At 42.3% G+C, this 17424-nt stretch overlaps 1 protein-coding gene across 9 annotated transcripts in view; it reads right to left on the bottom strand.

Moving 5' to 3' along the window:
- TPK1 (thiamin pyrophosphokinase 1) overlaps positions 1-17148 on the bottom strand; it is a 300067-nt gene extending 282919 nt beyond the window's left edge. For 3 of the 9 annotated variants that reach the window (XR_014952250.1, XR_014952251.1, XM_021531484.4), the window contains exon 1: positions 12895-13273. Coding sequence is in view for 3 of the 9 variants with exons in the window: in XM_021531484.4 (XP_021387159.1) it covers positions 12895-12937 (43 nt within the window). In the remaining 6 variants the exon portion in view is untranslated. Of the gene's footprint in view, positions 1-4876; positions 5035-12894 lie in introns of all 9 variants that reach the window. The other 6 variants (XR_014952273.1, XR_014952269.1, XM_085569968.1 and 3 more) reach the window with 4 other exon arrangements.
- Between the last annotated feature and the right edge of the window lie 276 nt (positions 17149-17424).

Raw genomic sequence — 17424 nt, 5'->3', positions numbered from 1 at the left:
TTCTTAAATTCCCACCTCAGTCTTCTACAGTTTTGTACATTTGCTCTATTCTTCTGCCCCTAAGTAGAATCAGTTCTCTGATCTGATTCTACTTCATTCTTCTTCATGTACGCTTGAAAAAGGAAAGGCTCCTAGCAACAGGGACTTCATCTTCTCAAATAATGTATTCCAGTGCTTCCTCCTGCTACTTACATGTTTTTCCCCAAATATCTAACTCAAGCCATCTTTGCTATAGCTGAAATTCATTTCTTACCCAACTGCAATATAACTGGTGCATATTTCCAAGGTCTGTTATGTATGCTCTTGGGGAAACTGTGAATAGGACAATTCTCTACAGATACACTGTGTGCTGCAAAGGTTGTCCACTGAATAGAACAGCAGGATCTCTTCCTAAATTCTCCTCTTTTCATGGCTTCTTCTCTCAGGAAAAGTAACAAAATTCCTTTTACCTGGTACTTGTATCATAAAATGTGCATTTTCCATATGTATTTGCTGCTTGCGGAAAAGAAGAAAAGCAAAGACTAAACAACAAAGGACAAGATTACAAAACTAGAAGTTTATAAACTCTCACAAAATATTACTATCTCTTCCTATGCATTAACTTTATATTTCCTCTCTACTGTTCTAATTTACATTATATGAGCTGTATAACTACACTGGTTTAGAGTTCAGCCCCTTTGTTAATACTCTGAGGCCTTACATTTATTCAGTTCCAACTCTGCTCTCAAAGGAAACCGGCTATTTATTTCAGCAAATGTATTCAAGAAATGTAAATCCGGCAAGAAACAGAATAGTTGTGCATAATGTTATATAAGTTTAGCATAACTATTCATTTCACTGTCTAAATCCAATTTTTTTTTTACTCCTTGTGGGATTCACAATTATAATATTTATAGATAAATAAGAATAGATTCTATGGAAATAATTTCAAAGCTTTTGCTAGCTCACGGTAACCAACAGCAAATTCAGCACAGTGTGTAGTAAAATCTTACTGCAGTAACTTCTACTTGCTACATAGGAACAATAACAAAATATTACAGGGTTTTTGGGTGTTTCATTTTTTTTCCATTTTAAGAACACAATTTACTCAAAACATAAGGAAGAAGTACTACCACCATCTAAATTTCTGAATTGCATTGCAAGAGCTCTGAAATCTGCTCCTTATTCTCCAACATCTCCTTTGTTTCACACGACTAGCCACTTCATACTCCATACTGCAGCATATACGCATCCTCAGATATACCCATTCCTCTCTTTCCTCACAAGTCTGTCCATTCTACTTAAAGAAAAAGGAAAATAAGTCTCTCCTTTGGCAGGCCAAGTGTTTCAAATTTATAGACTAAGAGGCCAGAAAGGATGACTGTGACAATCTAGTTTAGCCTTTTGTATAAAGGATAGCCCGAAACTCATTCTGGTTTCAAGATGAGCTGCAACTGACTTAGGCAGATTCTCCATCAGTGTTCCTCTAAGTACAGTATCCAAATGGTCGGTTATTCTTTCCCATGTTAAAGATCAGTACCTGATACAGGTATGAATTTGTTTGGCTCCTATGTCCAACCTCTGTGTCTTATAGGTACCTTTGTCTGCCTGACAAAATACAGCCAAATCCAATGCAAATAACAGATTACACTATGTGTTACCTAAAGAGCATTCCTCTTTAAGTGCACCCCTGGGACAGTTCTAACACCCCCTTACTGGAGCTGGCTGACACAAAGCTTTTGGCAGCAAGCATGCTATCAAAACATCTGTTGTGACCCCCTTGGAAGCGCCCCCTCTCCCACACCATATGGCCATCACCACCAAGTGGTACCCAAGGCCACAACCCAGCTCTCATCACTCCCTGTCTGTCCTCTCTGGGGACACCAGACACTGATGGATAATTTCACACACACTTCACACTTCATCAGCAGGGAAGACAGCCTGCTGCAGTGGAGACATGCCAGGCATGTCCATGTTACAACACACTCTGTCCATGTTGCTGTCAGAAAGCTCTGCTCATGGAGTACGTGTTGTGTTGTATACGCTAAAGGAAGGGATTTTTTTTTTTTTTTGTCTAGCACTGCTATTGCTCCTCCCAGTCAGCAACTGCTTTCTTATAACTGGGTGTACACTTGGGGCTTTGTCAACACAACTATGGCAGCTGTGGGTGCAGGGAGAAACAAATAGAAGACAAACATGGTCACAGAAACACAGCAAAAACATTACACAGCAGATCAAACTTCCTACTGACTTAAAGAATTTTGCTGGCACAAAAATTTAACTTATGATCTTATGACAGAATAGCAGACTAAGAGAAAATAAGAAATTCTTCCACAAGGTCAAGTGACAAAACCTGTTACTATTAATCAGGTAAATAGAGCAGCAGCCTTACTACTCACCAGTACATTAGAACAGTAATGCAAACAGAGGCACAGGGAACTAAGAGATTTAGTTTCCAAGCAAAAATCCTGCTAACAAGTCAGTTCAAGGAAGAACATCTGGTATCAGTGATTTTATTTCCCAAAGATACAAAATGACCATTTAAATCCTTCGTTCATAGTTACCAAAGTCATTAGAAAGGCTCAAAGCCTGTGCATACAGTACTAAATGTCACTCCCACAGTGGATTCTGTGCAAAGAAAGCAGAGCTAACAGGAAGGCACTTTTGATAACAGCAGGAAGACCAGCATCTCAAGAAGACAGAATTGAAGATCACAACAATCCATAGTGAAAGTTATATCACAGAATCATAGAAGGGTTGAAGTTGGAAGGACCTTAAAGATCATCCAGTTCCAACCACCCTGAAATGGGCAGGGACACATTCCACTAGACCAGGTTACTTAGAGCCTCATTGAACCTAGCCTTGAACACTTCCAGGAATAGGGCACCCACAACTTCCTGGGCATCTTATTCCAGGACTTTGCCACTGTCACAGTCAAGAGTTTGCTCCTCAAACATAATCTGAATTTACCCTCTTTCACTTTAAACCCATTTCCGCTTATCCTATTACATGTCCTTGGCAAAAGTCCCTCACCAGCTCTCTTGTAAGGCCCCTTGAAGTACTGGAAAGCTTAGAGATTGCTCTAAGGTCTGCCCAGAGCCTTCTCTGCTCCAGCCTGTACAACCTCAGCCTGTTTTCACAGGGGAGGTGTTCCAGCCCCTTGATCATCTTTCTGGCCCTCCAGCAGATCCATGTCCTCATTCTGGAGTCACCAGAGCTGGACATAGTACTCCAGAGGGGATCCCATGACAGTAGACGTTAGATCAGTTTGAGGCAAAGTCTTGTGACGGTACCTTTCAAGAACACTGCTGTGCAGAGTCCAGAAAGCCAAACATTAACTTGCCCTTAAAAGTTTTCTCAGTATTGTCCCCTTTCCTTCTTTCTGTGGGTTTTTTTTTTCTTTGTTTTTTTTAAGAATAAATCAAGCTCTTCTTTAGGAAACTTGAAAGACAAATTTTCCATTTGTAGCTGGAAATGGCAATATGGAGACAAACACTTTCATATCAGAGCTTAATCACCTCCACTGTGCTCAGGCTGAACTCATTATGAAATTAGGTGATCACACATTGCCCAAGAGCTATTTTTGTTGCATCCGCAGCAGCTAAGACACTGCACCACTTCTTCTGGCACTCCAAGTGTCCAAGCAGCAGAGCCTTAGCTGCTTGACTCAAGTTGCCCTCTAACATGTTTTCTCTTTTGGATTTACAGTATGGCAAAACACTGCTTAGATGCTTATTAAACATATCTGTAAACTGAACAGGGAAACAATGCCATATGAGGACACAGGCTATACTCACAAGCCTGTGCTTTACCCTCTACAGCTTGTAGAACACTAATTTCCTGAAATGAAAGTGTTGCCTGACTCAAAGAATCTGCATAAGTGGCTGTCGGTTACATTAAAAGCACACAGAGATCTTGATGCCTTGTAAGCATTAACACTGGTTAAACTCACTGGTATAAACCTCACTTCAGCCTTCAGGATTTCCCCATACATAACTCTCATCAAGAGTACAGAGTTTCAAAATGGAGCACCTGGAGAGCAATGCTATTTCCACGGCTGCTCTGTGAGACACATATCAACCTCAGGAATGTTTTGAGCGATTTAAGTCACAGCACCTGCTGAACAACTTCTCAGGTGCAGTTTCAAACCAACAGCCTTTTAACTCATTCTGAAAAACCAGACTTTTAGCCTTAGCTCTGGTCTACGGGTCAGTGCTTTGCTTGCCACACTTAAATTAGCTACAATTATAAAAGTAAATAAATCTCACATACAGATTTCATTGACATACCAGCAGCCTTCCTCTATGAAAGCTGAATCACAGAATCATTAAGGTTGGAATGGACCTCTGGAGATCATTTAGGCCAACCCTCCTGCCAAGGAAGGGTCACCTAGAGCAGGTTACACAGGAACTCATCCAGGTGCATTTTGAATGTCTCCAGAGGGGAGACTCCACAACCTCTTTGGGAAGCTTGTTCCAGTTTTCTGCCACCCTCAATGTAAAGAAGTTCTTTCTTATGTTGAGCTGGTACTACTTGTGTTTTAGTTTATGGCCATTGCTCTTTGCTCTGCTGCTGGAGGCCACTGAAAAGAGTCCAGCACCATTCTCTTGGCACCAACCTTTGAGACATTTATATGCATTAATAAGATCCCCTCTTAGTTTCTTCTTCAGATGAAACAGGCCCAGCTCTCACAGTCTCTCCTCATAAGAGACATTTCAGACCCCTGATCATCTTTTACTGGAGAGGTAGTTCCATCTTTTTCTTGTACTGTGGATCCCAGAACTGGACACAGCACTCCAGGTGTGGTGTCACTGGGTCTGAATAGAGGGGGAGGATCAGCTCCCTTGAGCTACCGGGCACATTTTTCTTGATGCACCCCACAATACCATTGGCTCACCTGGCCACAAGAGCTCATAATCAACCTGTCATCCATCAAGACTCCTAGGTCCTTCTCAGCAGAGCTGCTCTGTAGTAGGTCAGCCCCCAACCCATTCTGGTGCTTGAGTTCTCTTCTTCCATTTATGCTTATACAGAACACATATTTGTGAATTGCATCTGTGGGGGAAAAAGAGAAACAAGAAAGAGAAGAAAGAATGCCTTTCCTGACACACTTTGCGGTGTCTTCACCAAGCAAGTCCACATTCACCCTTACTGACACTGTCATGGAAGTCAAAGCTTTTCTAGTTGAGTCCCCAGTGTTTTGTAACATCAACATATTTTCCTTCTGCAGTAAAGCCAACTTCCTTCTGTCAGACACACAGGCATTTTTTACCACCAAAGACACTGAACAATCTGGTCAAAAACTGTACATATAAATACTTCTTAACAACTACTTACGTATTGCTGTGTTGCCCAGTATCAGTGTTGACCAGATAATTTGGACAGACCAGAAAAAAAGAGCTACAGTAAGAGAAAACAAGCAATAAAACCAAACAGAGCATACATCACTAGTCACAACTATAAATAAATAAATAAATAAATAAATAAATAAATAAATAGTGAGGGTAAGGTTCTGCTCCTACTGAATTCACTGGCTGGCTTCCTATTTATTTCAATTGGCCTGATAAACACATGCATCCCTCCAGCTTCTGTCTTGCCAGAGAGGAAGCCTGGCAGACAATCCATCAATATAAGCTACAGATAATCAGCACTAGCATTGTGAAAATTCCACTGGCATTCAAAATAACATTTCAAAGCTAAGAAATTACAGAAAAACCCTTCCAGCAGCTTCAACTGCTATTGGATATACAGCAATAGATTTAATTGAAAACAATCCAAAAGCTACTAAATGTGCTCTCTATGTAGAATTTAACTAACAGAACATTCCTGTAAAACTTTAAATTCTCAATTCTCTTTTTAATTTTGCAAAGGCAGTACTACACAAACACTGTTAATCATATTCCTCATGTTTAAGGTCAGACCTGAATGGAATGGAGAACCTGTTTCCATAAACTCATATCTAATTCACCACAGCTATATTTTACAGAAAAATGTAAGGCAAAAACCTGAATAACTGGTTCTATTTCAGCTATACTCTGGTGGAAGGGACAACAGATATTCAGTTCTTTTCCATCTTGAAGTTATTTGGCTATAGATCAGATTAATTAACCTTGCTGGACACACTGAAAATTCCCCTCTGTGTAGAAATAAGAGATGGGAAATGTTCTGTGCTGTACCAAAAAGAGGTTGTACACATCTGAGTTCTGTTCTCTTGATTTACTACATTTTGTACTGGATAAGATCTACTGCTGGGTTGTAGGGATTTTATTTGTTTGTCAGTTGGTTCTGCAGTTTGTCAGTTTATTTCCTAATCTAGGGTTTTTGTTTGGTTAGAGGGCAGAGGGAGAGAAGCATCCCCCCTCCTTTTATCCACATTTTTCAACAATGGTACTTTGAGACTAGTATGGTTATTTTTATGTCACAGAGAGAGAAAAAAAAATTTGTTACATTTGTAACTAGTAATTTCCCTGGACAAAATTTAACAGCGTTGTTCTTAAAGGTCCTAACCCCTGAGCTTACATCCAAACCTAAAACTCATTAGAAGTGAAAGCTGATGAGAACTGACTAACAAAAAGAAGCTTCTAATCATTTAACTTGTTTTCAGGTGGCTTCTTTACTTGGGTGTTTTTTCATTTGCTTTTTAAAAGACTTTGATTTTAAGTTTCACTCTTGATGCTGCTATTTTCTACAAAGATTAAGCTTTGATTAATATCTCAGGATGTCCAAACCTAAAGCAAATGCACAAGGATGCCTGGCATTTGTTATTTTGGATCTTGAAAAATCTGAAATCTACCAGTGTTGTTTTCTCCTGAATAAATAAAGTGCTTCATTTCTATGCTTCATATTCAATTTCTTCATAAATCAAACTTAGATGAGCTTTGTAAACAGGATAAAAAACAAATGAAGCCTCTTTTGTTTTCCACTTTCAGAAAGTAAAACTAGTTTATATATATACATGTATACACATAAACTTTAGATATAACATAATACTAAAGGTGCTGTGAAACTGCTGTAGTGTTTTAAGGGCTGATGAGAGACATGCAAGGGAATACAGCAGAGGAGAAACAAAAGCTGAAAGTCCACTATTCTCCTTGACTACCTGCATCTTCTTAAGATTAATATTTTGCTCTTGTAACACTAACAAGTTTAAACGGTTTTCAGTACACATGTAATTGAATACAAGAAACATGAACGTCTGATGACTGGAACAAGTCATCTCCATATCTCCTTAAATCAAAGGAGAAAAAAAAATAGAGAGAGATGAGAAAAAAGAAGAAGAAAAAAAAAAAGACTACAGGAGATCAGCTTGTGTATTTCCTAGCTTTAAGCCTCAGCTGATTTAAAATAACAAGACCTTCCAAAAGGAATTTAATTTATCCAGGTACTTTACTATCTGGGCAAGCCGTAATGAACGTTTTTGTCTCAGAAATTCCAGTAACAATATTATTGCTCTTATACTCAATGGGGTCTTGAAGATTTTTTGTTAGTTTTGGGTTCTTTATGTTAGGCTTCTTATTTGTGGTGGTTTTGGAAGTGGATTTTTTCTTAGTTTTTAGTTTGTTCTTTTCTTTTTTTTTGCTTTTGTGTTGAGATGACCTCAGACCCCTCCACCATCATATTCCCACCCAAAATAGAGCTATGCCCTATTTGTGACTGCAAGAGATGGAACAATCAGTGCAGACACTGCAAAACATGAGAATTCAACATCCACATAAACAGCAGCTGAAGTCAATACATTTCAAAAGGTGGCCCTGTGTGCATACAAAAACAAGTAAAATAAGTAAACATCCATTTTCCTATTTGCTCAAATGGTTAAATGTGCTTTGTTAAAATGGTTAAAGATGCCTTGTTACTTCATTCCAAATAACACACCTGCACAGAAAGCATTAAAAAAAAATATATATATAATGAAAGCCAAAAGCTTCCCATGAGTGAAAACAAAGATCTAAAAGAAAGTGGTAAGGTTAACAATGAATGTGTCTTTTAATGCCATTCTACCTGTAATACTTCAGTCATAAGTGCACCTGTAAGTAATCTATACAATAACACTTACAAAACAAATGCTGACCCAGCACAGATTAGCCTGAGCAGGTGAATATTAACAGCTACTTCAAAAGCAAACTAATGAGTTTCAGGTAACTAGACCACATTAATGGTGTTGCTACTTAAATGAAATGGAGAACAAGAGCAGGTCAGCAACATTCACAGAAAAATAAATAAAAAGCATTTTGAAAGTATTTAAGTTAAAAAGAGAACAATGTAACAGCCAATGGAAGTCCTTCCTAATTTTATTAAGGAATGCCAGTAACAGTCTTAAAAGAAGTGAAACCCCTGTTAACATTTTTTCTGTTTAAGTGAATTCAGTAGCAGCTTTTGAAATACCCTATTCACCTGAAAACTTCACTAGCCTAACCCAACAGCTGTGGCACAAATCCTCAAAATTGCAGAGCTATCCAATAGTTTGGGACTCCACACCTTTTCCATACACCTTTAATATTCAATAATTAACAGAGATCATCAGGTTGAATTTTGTGAATTAGATAACATGATAATTGTATCAGAGATACCATGCAGAGCTCCAGTAAAGGGACATTTAAACAGTCATTGGCATGTGTACCAGGCCAGAGGCCATTCACTGAATGGCAAACACGTTACTGTTTCACAAAATAACTTCAAATCCTTAGTGTCCGATAAAAGGGAACATTAAGGAAGAAGTTCAAGCTTCAGGCATTTAAAAGGAATATCGTGATGCAGTCCTTTCAGAGGTAACTCGTTTACAGCCAGTAACATTTCCAGAAGACATAGAGTAAAGCAAGAGACAATCAAGCTTGCAGAATGATGGAAGAGCATTCAGAGCATATTGTTACTTCCTCTTGTTCTCTTTGCTTAAAATTCAATGCAGAATTTTATAGTCCCTTTGCACAAAGAGATGACTATATATTTTCTCCATAATTCTGAAGCAGCCTTTGTCCTATTTGTTGTGGAACTGTCTCTCATGGCATATAGATGACCTTGCTTCAGTGAAATAAGGACAGCACTGCTGAGCAAAGCACATTTTAACCACCAGTTCTGAACACAGTTCAGGAGTCCATTTGACTCGGGGCATGGAGAAGTGGGGACAGGGAAACCAATTTTGACTGGTAGCACAGGCCCTCTGTCACTCAGAGCAAGCTCAACCCCAACATACCCTCAGCAAGGCGCAGAAGAGAGCAGAGGGATAAATAAGATTTAACACTTCTTTGCAGCCCCTCCACCTCTGCAAGGCAAAACACTCGTACTGGGAGCTGTTGGATTATAAACTGAGGAAGATATCCTCCTTCTGCATCATCCACTTGATAAAACCAATACTGAGCCACACTTCAAGGACTGTGCAAGGCAAGGAATCATTAATCACATCTGGAGATGAGCAAGAATCCAGGCCATGCTACGGCAAGCAATGTAAAACGTTCCCTGTGAGAAAACACAGCCTAGCAAACTGGCACTCTGCCCTTCTCAAAATCTCAAGTGGTATTCAGGGACAACCTTATTATAGGATGCTACAGTACTTCCACTGTTAAGCAGTCACAAGCACAGCACACTCAGCTCCCAAAGTTCACAGTATTAAAATAATAAATTAGAAACACTTGTCTCTCTGCAGAAGTGCCTGCAGCACAGTCTGGGACAAGCAGCAGGAGGCAATGACAGTGCAAGAAAAGGGTATAAGCAGCAGGAGGGAAATGTCGAGTCTATCAAAGGATGCTCCAGATAAGCTAAGCTACTCTTGTCATGAACTCACAGGCTGTAGTGTGACATCATTATGAGCCTTCTACAAGAGCCTTGCCTGTCTGCCTGACCCTTTCACACAGTGTACAGGTCTCTGTGGCAGAGCCTTCTGTGAGACTTTTTAAAGGTTTCATTTCATGAGGAAATGAAAATACATTTATTTCAGTGTGCAAAACATAAATTTAGATTCAATCCCACTTTAAATTCTATCTTGTTACCAATTCTGAACTACATTAAGTAAATCAACATAGTTCTAAAGTCCACAGCACAGTGTTCTGACTGTACTATGGTGATTTTCAACTGTGCTCCAACTGTTTGACTAAATAATGTTCAAAGTCCCTGAGAATACTAGTTAGCACAGCAGTTCTCAAATATCTACTACTTTAACATCAATCAGGTGAGATAGAGAGAGATGTACAATCTAAGCACTCACTCTACACTGACTAAAATTACCAAGGCATACATGGCCCTGAAATTCCAGTTCAGGTATCTAATATTATAATGTTCTAAAACCTGGGAGTGTTTCACTCTATCCTGTATCAATAAAAGAATAATTTCCGAACAATTCAAAAAGAGAAACAAAGTAATTCATAATTTTCAAACATAGCTGAGTAATCTTTCACAGTGTCTCCACTATAAACACAGTCACATACTGCTATACATATTATTTCTAGTATTGAAGGAAAGGGGCAAGGTCCATAGTGCTTCAATTGCCTCAAAAAGTCTATTTTGTAAGCTCATGTTTAGCTTCTAGGAAGTGCCATGTTCTTCATTGATTAGCTTTATACTATTTGGACACTTAAATACCTATCCCAATAAAGCAAACAGATGGAGGAACTACCAGTAGCTACTTTCTCCAGAAGAAATTGGGAGGCTTATTTTAGCTATCCAATTTTGAAAACCTTATTTCTGAGTTCCCCAAGCAGGATACCAGAGTTTAAATGGTGGAATTGCCAAATAAATCTGCTCAGCATTGAATACTTTGAGCAGGCTAATTCAGTTGGTAATGCCGGTAATAAATGTCTGTAATGATGACAAGGATCCTGATGAAGTACCACTGTGCATTTTACAGGCACAGACTGTATAACCAACTGATCTGCAGGCAAGAGAAGCAGGCTTCTTTACATCCAGCTGGAGCCTCTGGTATGAGAAGCAGGCTTCTTTACATCCAGCTGGAGCCTCTGGTATGAGAAGGCTGTGGGCCACAAGAAAACTGAACAAATATCTCCAATCTTCAAATTCAACCGGACATAACCAAGGAAAAAGACAGGCAACTCCTGGAAACTGAGAGCATATGGTAGCCCTAGCATTGTACAATGTCTATCAAAGGCAACTATCTTATAAACAAACAGCAATGCTTGTACTTCCACAGGGATAAATTTATAGAATCATAAAATGTTAAGGGGTTGGAATGGACCATATAGATTACCTAGTTCCAATCCTTCCTGCAGTGGATAGGGACACCATCCACTAAATCAGGTTGCTCAAGGCCTTATCCAACCTGGTCTTCAACAGTGTCAGGGTTGGGGCATCCACAGCCTCTCTGGGCAACCTGTTCCAGTGTCTCACCACTCTCACAGTAAAGAATTACTTCCTAATATCTATAACCTATATAATTATATAGGTTTTATATATATATATATATATTATTATTATATATTATATAACCTATATAACTATATAATTTGAATTTGAGCCCATTACTCCTTGTCCTATCACTACAGTTACAGGATGGAGAGTGCCTCTCTGGCTCCCCCGTAGACCCCTTCATATACTGGGATCTTGCTATGAGGTCTCCACACAACCTCACAGCAACCTCTTCTCCAGCCTAAACAGCCCAATTTTCTCATCCAGTTCTCGTAGGGCAAGTGCTCCAGTCCTCTTATCAACTAAAGGCAGCTTCTTGTTTGGCCTTATTACGTACTTAGTAATCATTTACTGTATATAAGAGGAGATCATGTCACAATGAATCAAAGTTCACCCATTAAAATCTCACCTACAGGCTCATTCCCACTTTCCCGCCAAAGCAACAGCGTGTCTCGAAGTCCACATCCACACACTGTCAAATACACATTTCTGGCAAGAATTGCTGGCGTGCAGCTTTGCAAGTTAGTAGTTTTGACCATATCCAGAAGAAGTTTTTAAGAACCATAGCGAGGCATGATTTAAAAAATGTATCATAGTGGAATGAATATAAACATGCTCTTAAACTGTTAGCTGTAGAAACATATTGAATTGTACAAAGTGTGCATTCTATTAAACTCTGCCCTTTCTACAAATCTTACTAGTAAATAAGTAACAGTTACCTCAATGCTGCAGCTGGTGTCTGTGCCAGAACAGAGTAGAAAAGAGCAGTGTCAGTTAGAATTCAGCTGCTATGCCAAAATTATTTTTATGCAGCTTTAAATCACGTTACGGAAAGATAAAAATATTTACTGTTTATAATTGTATCACTGAACAACAAACTGGAAACCATACTGAATTAGACTCTGTGCAAACAGAGTGAAGAAGAGGCGCCTATTCCAAACCGTGTACAAGCCACTTGGCTAAGTCTGTGCTTATTGCAGGTGCTCCATCCTTTAGACACATAATGATGTATATTAATAGAGTTCACCTCTCAGATGTCAAAAAATCATATCAACACCACAATACTACTGGATAGCTTGGGAAAACCAAAGAAAACACTGAATACAAACCTCAAAGCTTTGCTGCGCAGAACTGAAGGGCAAGGCAGGGTACAAGGGTGGCTCTAGGGCAAAGCACACGGGCAGGAAGCGGGGAGCCAAAGCCACACGGGGGATGGATGCCAAGCCCGGGGACCCCTTGCCCCAGGGGGCAGGGATAGGGGTAGGAGATAAAGGACAGACAGGTGCCACCGGAGCGCTCCGCCCGGCCGAGCCGAGAAAACGGCGGCAGCAAGCGGAAAGCACCGACTGAAAAGGGCTCGGGTTTAAACGGCAGTGTTGAACTCCAGAGGGGCGAGCACGGTGCCGCCCCGCCGCGCTGAGCCCGAGCTGGGGCTGAGCGGGGCGGACACGCGGCGGCGGTCCCGCAGCGGGGCTCGGCGGGCTGCGGAGGCAGGGGCGGGCGGCAGCCCCTCCCTCGCTCCCTCCGCCGCCCGGCGCGGCGGGGCTGGGGCGGGAGGTACCGTACCGGCGGGCAGGAGGCATTCCAGCGGCGTGAACACGCGCTCCATGGCCCCGCGGCACGGGCAGGCACACGCCAAAGGCACGGCGAGCCGGGCGGGGCCGGCGGCGGGCGGGGAGCAGCCGTGCCCCTTCCCGGTCTCCCGCGCAGCCACACGGCCGCGGCTGCGCCCGCCCTTGCAGGCGACAAGCGGCGGCGCTGCCCGGGTGCCTTCGGCCGCGCGTTCTTCTACATCCCCCGGCCAGGACCGCGGAAGCGGCACCGCGACGTGCCCGGCACCGGGATGTGTTCGGCACCGGGATACCGGGATGTGCCCGGCACCGGGGCGGCAGGGCAAGCCGAGGGAATCGATGGCCGCCGCAATCCGTTGCTCGGCGGTTGATTCAGCAGCGGGGAGGAAAGGCGGGACGCGCTGATTGGCAGCGGCGGAGGCCAATGGGCCGAGGGGGCGGGGCCAAGGGGGGCAGCGCCTGTGCGCCCGAGGCGGGAGAGGGAGAGAGGAGGGAAGGGACGAGGGTGTGGCAGGGGCTCCGGGAAGCCCAGGGAAACTGGAGAGAAGTAAAGCCGGCCACGAGTGTTCATGCCATGGCATGAGTGCCGCCTGTGTGCCCACGCCCTCGGGATGCAGGGAAAGCCGTGCCGGAGGGCTGGCAGCATCCCGGCTCTGCTGTCCCCGCCGGTGCCGCCTGTGCCCTCCCAGCTCGCCCGGAATGATGCGGCATTCCTAGGTGCCGCTTAAGTTTCAATTAATGTAATTTCAATAACATCACAAAACTCGTTAAATTCGTAGTTTCTCCTCGCTCAGAACTCTTAATTGGGGTGTTAATCACCTTCAGGCATAAAATGGGAAACACTGCTAAATTTGTTTGCTCTGGAGCACATAGGGGGGGGGCAAGTTTTGACCCCTCAAATGTGTCGGGGATGTGTTTCCACATCCTGGACCGTACTTTGTCCCTGCAGGGACCCCTCTTCAGCCGCTCCATCAGGGACAGGGCGGCATCGCCTCGCATCCAGCGTCGTTCCCGTCTCCCGGGAGCTCGGACGGAGCGCAGCGGCTCGGGGCCCCGCAGCAGAGGGCAGCAGAGGAGCGCCGGTCCCTCCCTCCACGTCTTCCTGCTCCCGTTCTTCCCTCCATCCCGTCCGTCTGTCCGTCCGTCCGCCGGCCCGGCAGCGCGGCTCGGAGCGGCCGGGAGCGCCCGCAGAGCCCCGCTCGGAGCCGCTGCGCCCCGGGCTGGGGCGAGGCGGGGCTCAAGGTCTCCTTCTAGAGGAGAAAGAGTGAGCGATGTCCACGGGCTAGATGCTCCCAGGGGTATTTTCCAACCTAATAATTACGTGATTGCCTGTCAGTGAGGGTTTCCAGTCAAATGGAAGGGAAATGGGACCAACATGTCAGCCCACTTCTCAGTCCGTCTTGTGAGTCTGAGATTCTCACTCAGATCAATATAACTTAAGTGTCTTCAGTGGTGGGCTGGTCTGGGCCACATTTTTAGGACAAGGGGGAGTAGCTCCAAAGTGAAAGAGGGCAGGTTTAGATGTTTGGAATAAACCCTTTTCGGATTTACAGAGTGGTGAGGCAATGGAACAGGTTTTCCGGAGGAGTTGTAGATGCCCCAGCCTCAGGAGTGCTCAAGGCCAGGCTGGATGGGACTCTGAGCAACCTGGTCTAGTAGGTGTCCCTGCCCGTGCAAGGTGCATTGAAATGATCCAGACAATCTTGAAGGGCCCTTTCAACCTATACCACCCCAGGATTCTGTGGTTACCTGTGGAGGCTCTCAGTTCAGTCAAAGAGAGAACAGAGAGAATTCTCTCAGGCTTTGGCCTGGGAAAGTTAGGAGAAAAAATTCAAACTATTATTATCTCTTTTTCTGTTCATGTTGTTTATACTTATGTTCTTAGAGAATGTGCTATTCGTAGCTCACCAATAAAGTGAAAGGTTTTTACTTTGAGACAAATCATATTTCACCTTAGCGAGTCTGACTATAAAACCACTCACTACTTCTTAAAAAATGTTCTTTAAACCTTCTAAACATCTTAAAGTCTTTTTGTCTGTCCCTGACTCAACAACAACAGTTACCACATTGACTGTAGGTGCACCTTTGGTTCTAATGGTGCAAGCACCAAACCTTTGCCGGACCTTTTAGATAAGCTGTCCTGCCACCTATGAGAGACTACATGGTATAAGCAATTCTGGTCCACAAAACTGATAGAAATTAGAAGTATTGGAAGCGTTCATGCCTTGGCAATGAGAGAAATGAGAGATTATTGGCAAACAAGGAAAAGATATTAAGGGCCTGAAAAGTTTACTCTTGTTTACACTATAGAAATAGAAAATAGTTTGTTACACTTTTGTGCCATTTAAAATTTTATTTCTTCTCCACTGGGAACTTGAATTTCAAAGGCTCTTAGGACATTGGTATCATCTCAGTGTCCTTCTTCAAGCAGGGTAAAAACAGCCAGCATTGGGAAGAAGCAGCTTGCTGACTTTTCCAAGAATGGAGACCATGTGGGGACTACCACGCAGCTGGCCAATGCTCTCCTCCTCTTAATTATATTCTCTTCTATTCTGTCTCCCCACCCTGCTTCCTTTCAGTTTTGACAGGCACTTTCCAATTGCCTGGTAATACTATTAAACCTTCTCCAGGATAGATTGTTTTTCTTCTTCAGTATCTTTCAGTGTCTCTGTCATTATTTTTTGTTTTCAATCGCTCTTGAGGGGGTACCATCTGCTACAAGAAGTTGCTGATAAGCAGGTTCTTATGCATGAGAAGAGTCATACTTGCTCAGAGGGAAGGTCCAATTCAGTCAGGGCCCTGTTCCTGGCAGTGTTAATTTACAAGTCTTTCTACTCCCCTTTTAAATTATTTTCTTTGTTTGTTTGTTTTTATTTTTGGGGGTTTTTTGTTTTTGGTTTTGTTTTGTTTTGGGTTTTGGTTTTGTTTTGTTTTGTTTTTCTGTAAATACGACAGTTTCCATCTCTCCATTCCCTTCATGTCCCAGAAGATGCTTTTTCCACCTCTGTCACATTTGGGCTTCCAGGCAATCCTTTACCAGCTATAGCTGCAAAAAAGTAATTGTACCTCTCTCTGCTAATCATAGTAATGCATGATTCATCACAGTAGCATGGCAAAGAGAAATCATTCTTAAGAGACCAGGCTGGTACTAGTATGCTTTAAATCTTTTCGAGATGAGCAGGGGTCTGCAAGGTAAGGCAATCTGACAGCCCACTACACAATTAGGCAAAGGGCAAACAAGGCAGACACTCCTTCTCTCTCTGAACCCAGTCGTTTTTTCACTGCTCTTTCCTTCAGATACAAATCTCCCATCCGGAGTATAAAGCTCTTTTCAGAATCAGCTTCACAGGAATAGCTTTAGTAGATACTATAATGCACTGATTTTGAAGGCAGGACCTGACAGCTATTTAATACTGTTTATTAGAGCCTAACAAAGGTATCTAGTAGAGGAAATACAGAGAGTAAAATTAATAACTCCATGCAGACTGACACGTTTTCTTATGGATAGTCCCTTAAGAACTCTGAGCAGTCAGGTGGCTGATTTGCTGTTTTGAAAAATAAACACTTTCAACTCCTTTTTGCACTTTACATCTAATCTAGGATATCCATTGAATTATCCTGTGAAAAGCTACCATTTAATAAACTTAGTGATATTCTTCTTGTCACACATGAGTAATTCTTCAGTAAATATTGTAAATATTGTAAATATTACACCTGTTTTTCCAGGTAGCATATAAATTGAGCAATACCTTTTTCCTCTAGCTGGATCTCAAACTAAACCTTTTCTCCTGTTCTTTTCTTCTGGTTGTACATGTCTACGTTACTTTGCAAGATTTGCAGAGCAGTGTACAGAGAGACTATTCAAAAAAGACATGCCCGGAACATGGATATTGTGCTTTGATTACAACTGTCTCCTCTGATTAGCTAAAAGGAGGGCAAATGACCTCAACCCCAAGTGAGAAAATAAACAGGCAAGCAGACGTAGTTCTTGAGTGACAGATGGGGCTGTCTGACAGAGAAAGTTTCAGAATGACAGGCAGTAAAGGTTGAGGGAATGGTCACACCTTTTAAACTTCCTCTGGTAACTAAGCAGCCAGTAATGCCTCTCACCTGAGATATTATCCATTAAGTTTGTACAGGCTTGATGACTGGACTGCACAGAGAGAAAATGCAATTTATATCTATTACTATATACATTTATATATATAAAAGCTTATTCCTAGCTGGCTCCAGATAGCTTCCTCTTCTTTAGGAAAACTGTGCTGAGAAGCAGTCAGTTGGACAGCTTCTGGGGAACACAGTTATGACGTTACTGGCATTGCTTTTCAGCACCAATAAAACTGATCAGTTGGGAAGGGTTGAAGGATGATTAAGAGTGCTGCAGCTTTTATTTACTCATAACATCTCCTGGGACTTAATAAGGAAAGAAAAGGGAAGTTGAATTGCTCGGGGATTCACACAATGGGGCTAAAGCCTGCAGTGTTTGCTGTTCTTCCTTAGGATGATCAATCTCTGTGTATCCCAG

Source organism: Lonchura striata, chromosome 2, assembly GCF_050655825.1.
Source record: "Lonchura striata isolate lonStrDom1 chromosome 2, ASM5065582v1, whole genome shotgun sequence".
NCBI lineage: Eukaryota > Metazoa > Chordata > Aves > Passeriformes > Estrildidae > Lonchura > Lonchura striata.
Note: the sequence above shows the minus strand (reverse complement) of the source record. Positions and strands in the feature narration are given on the sequence as shown.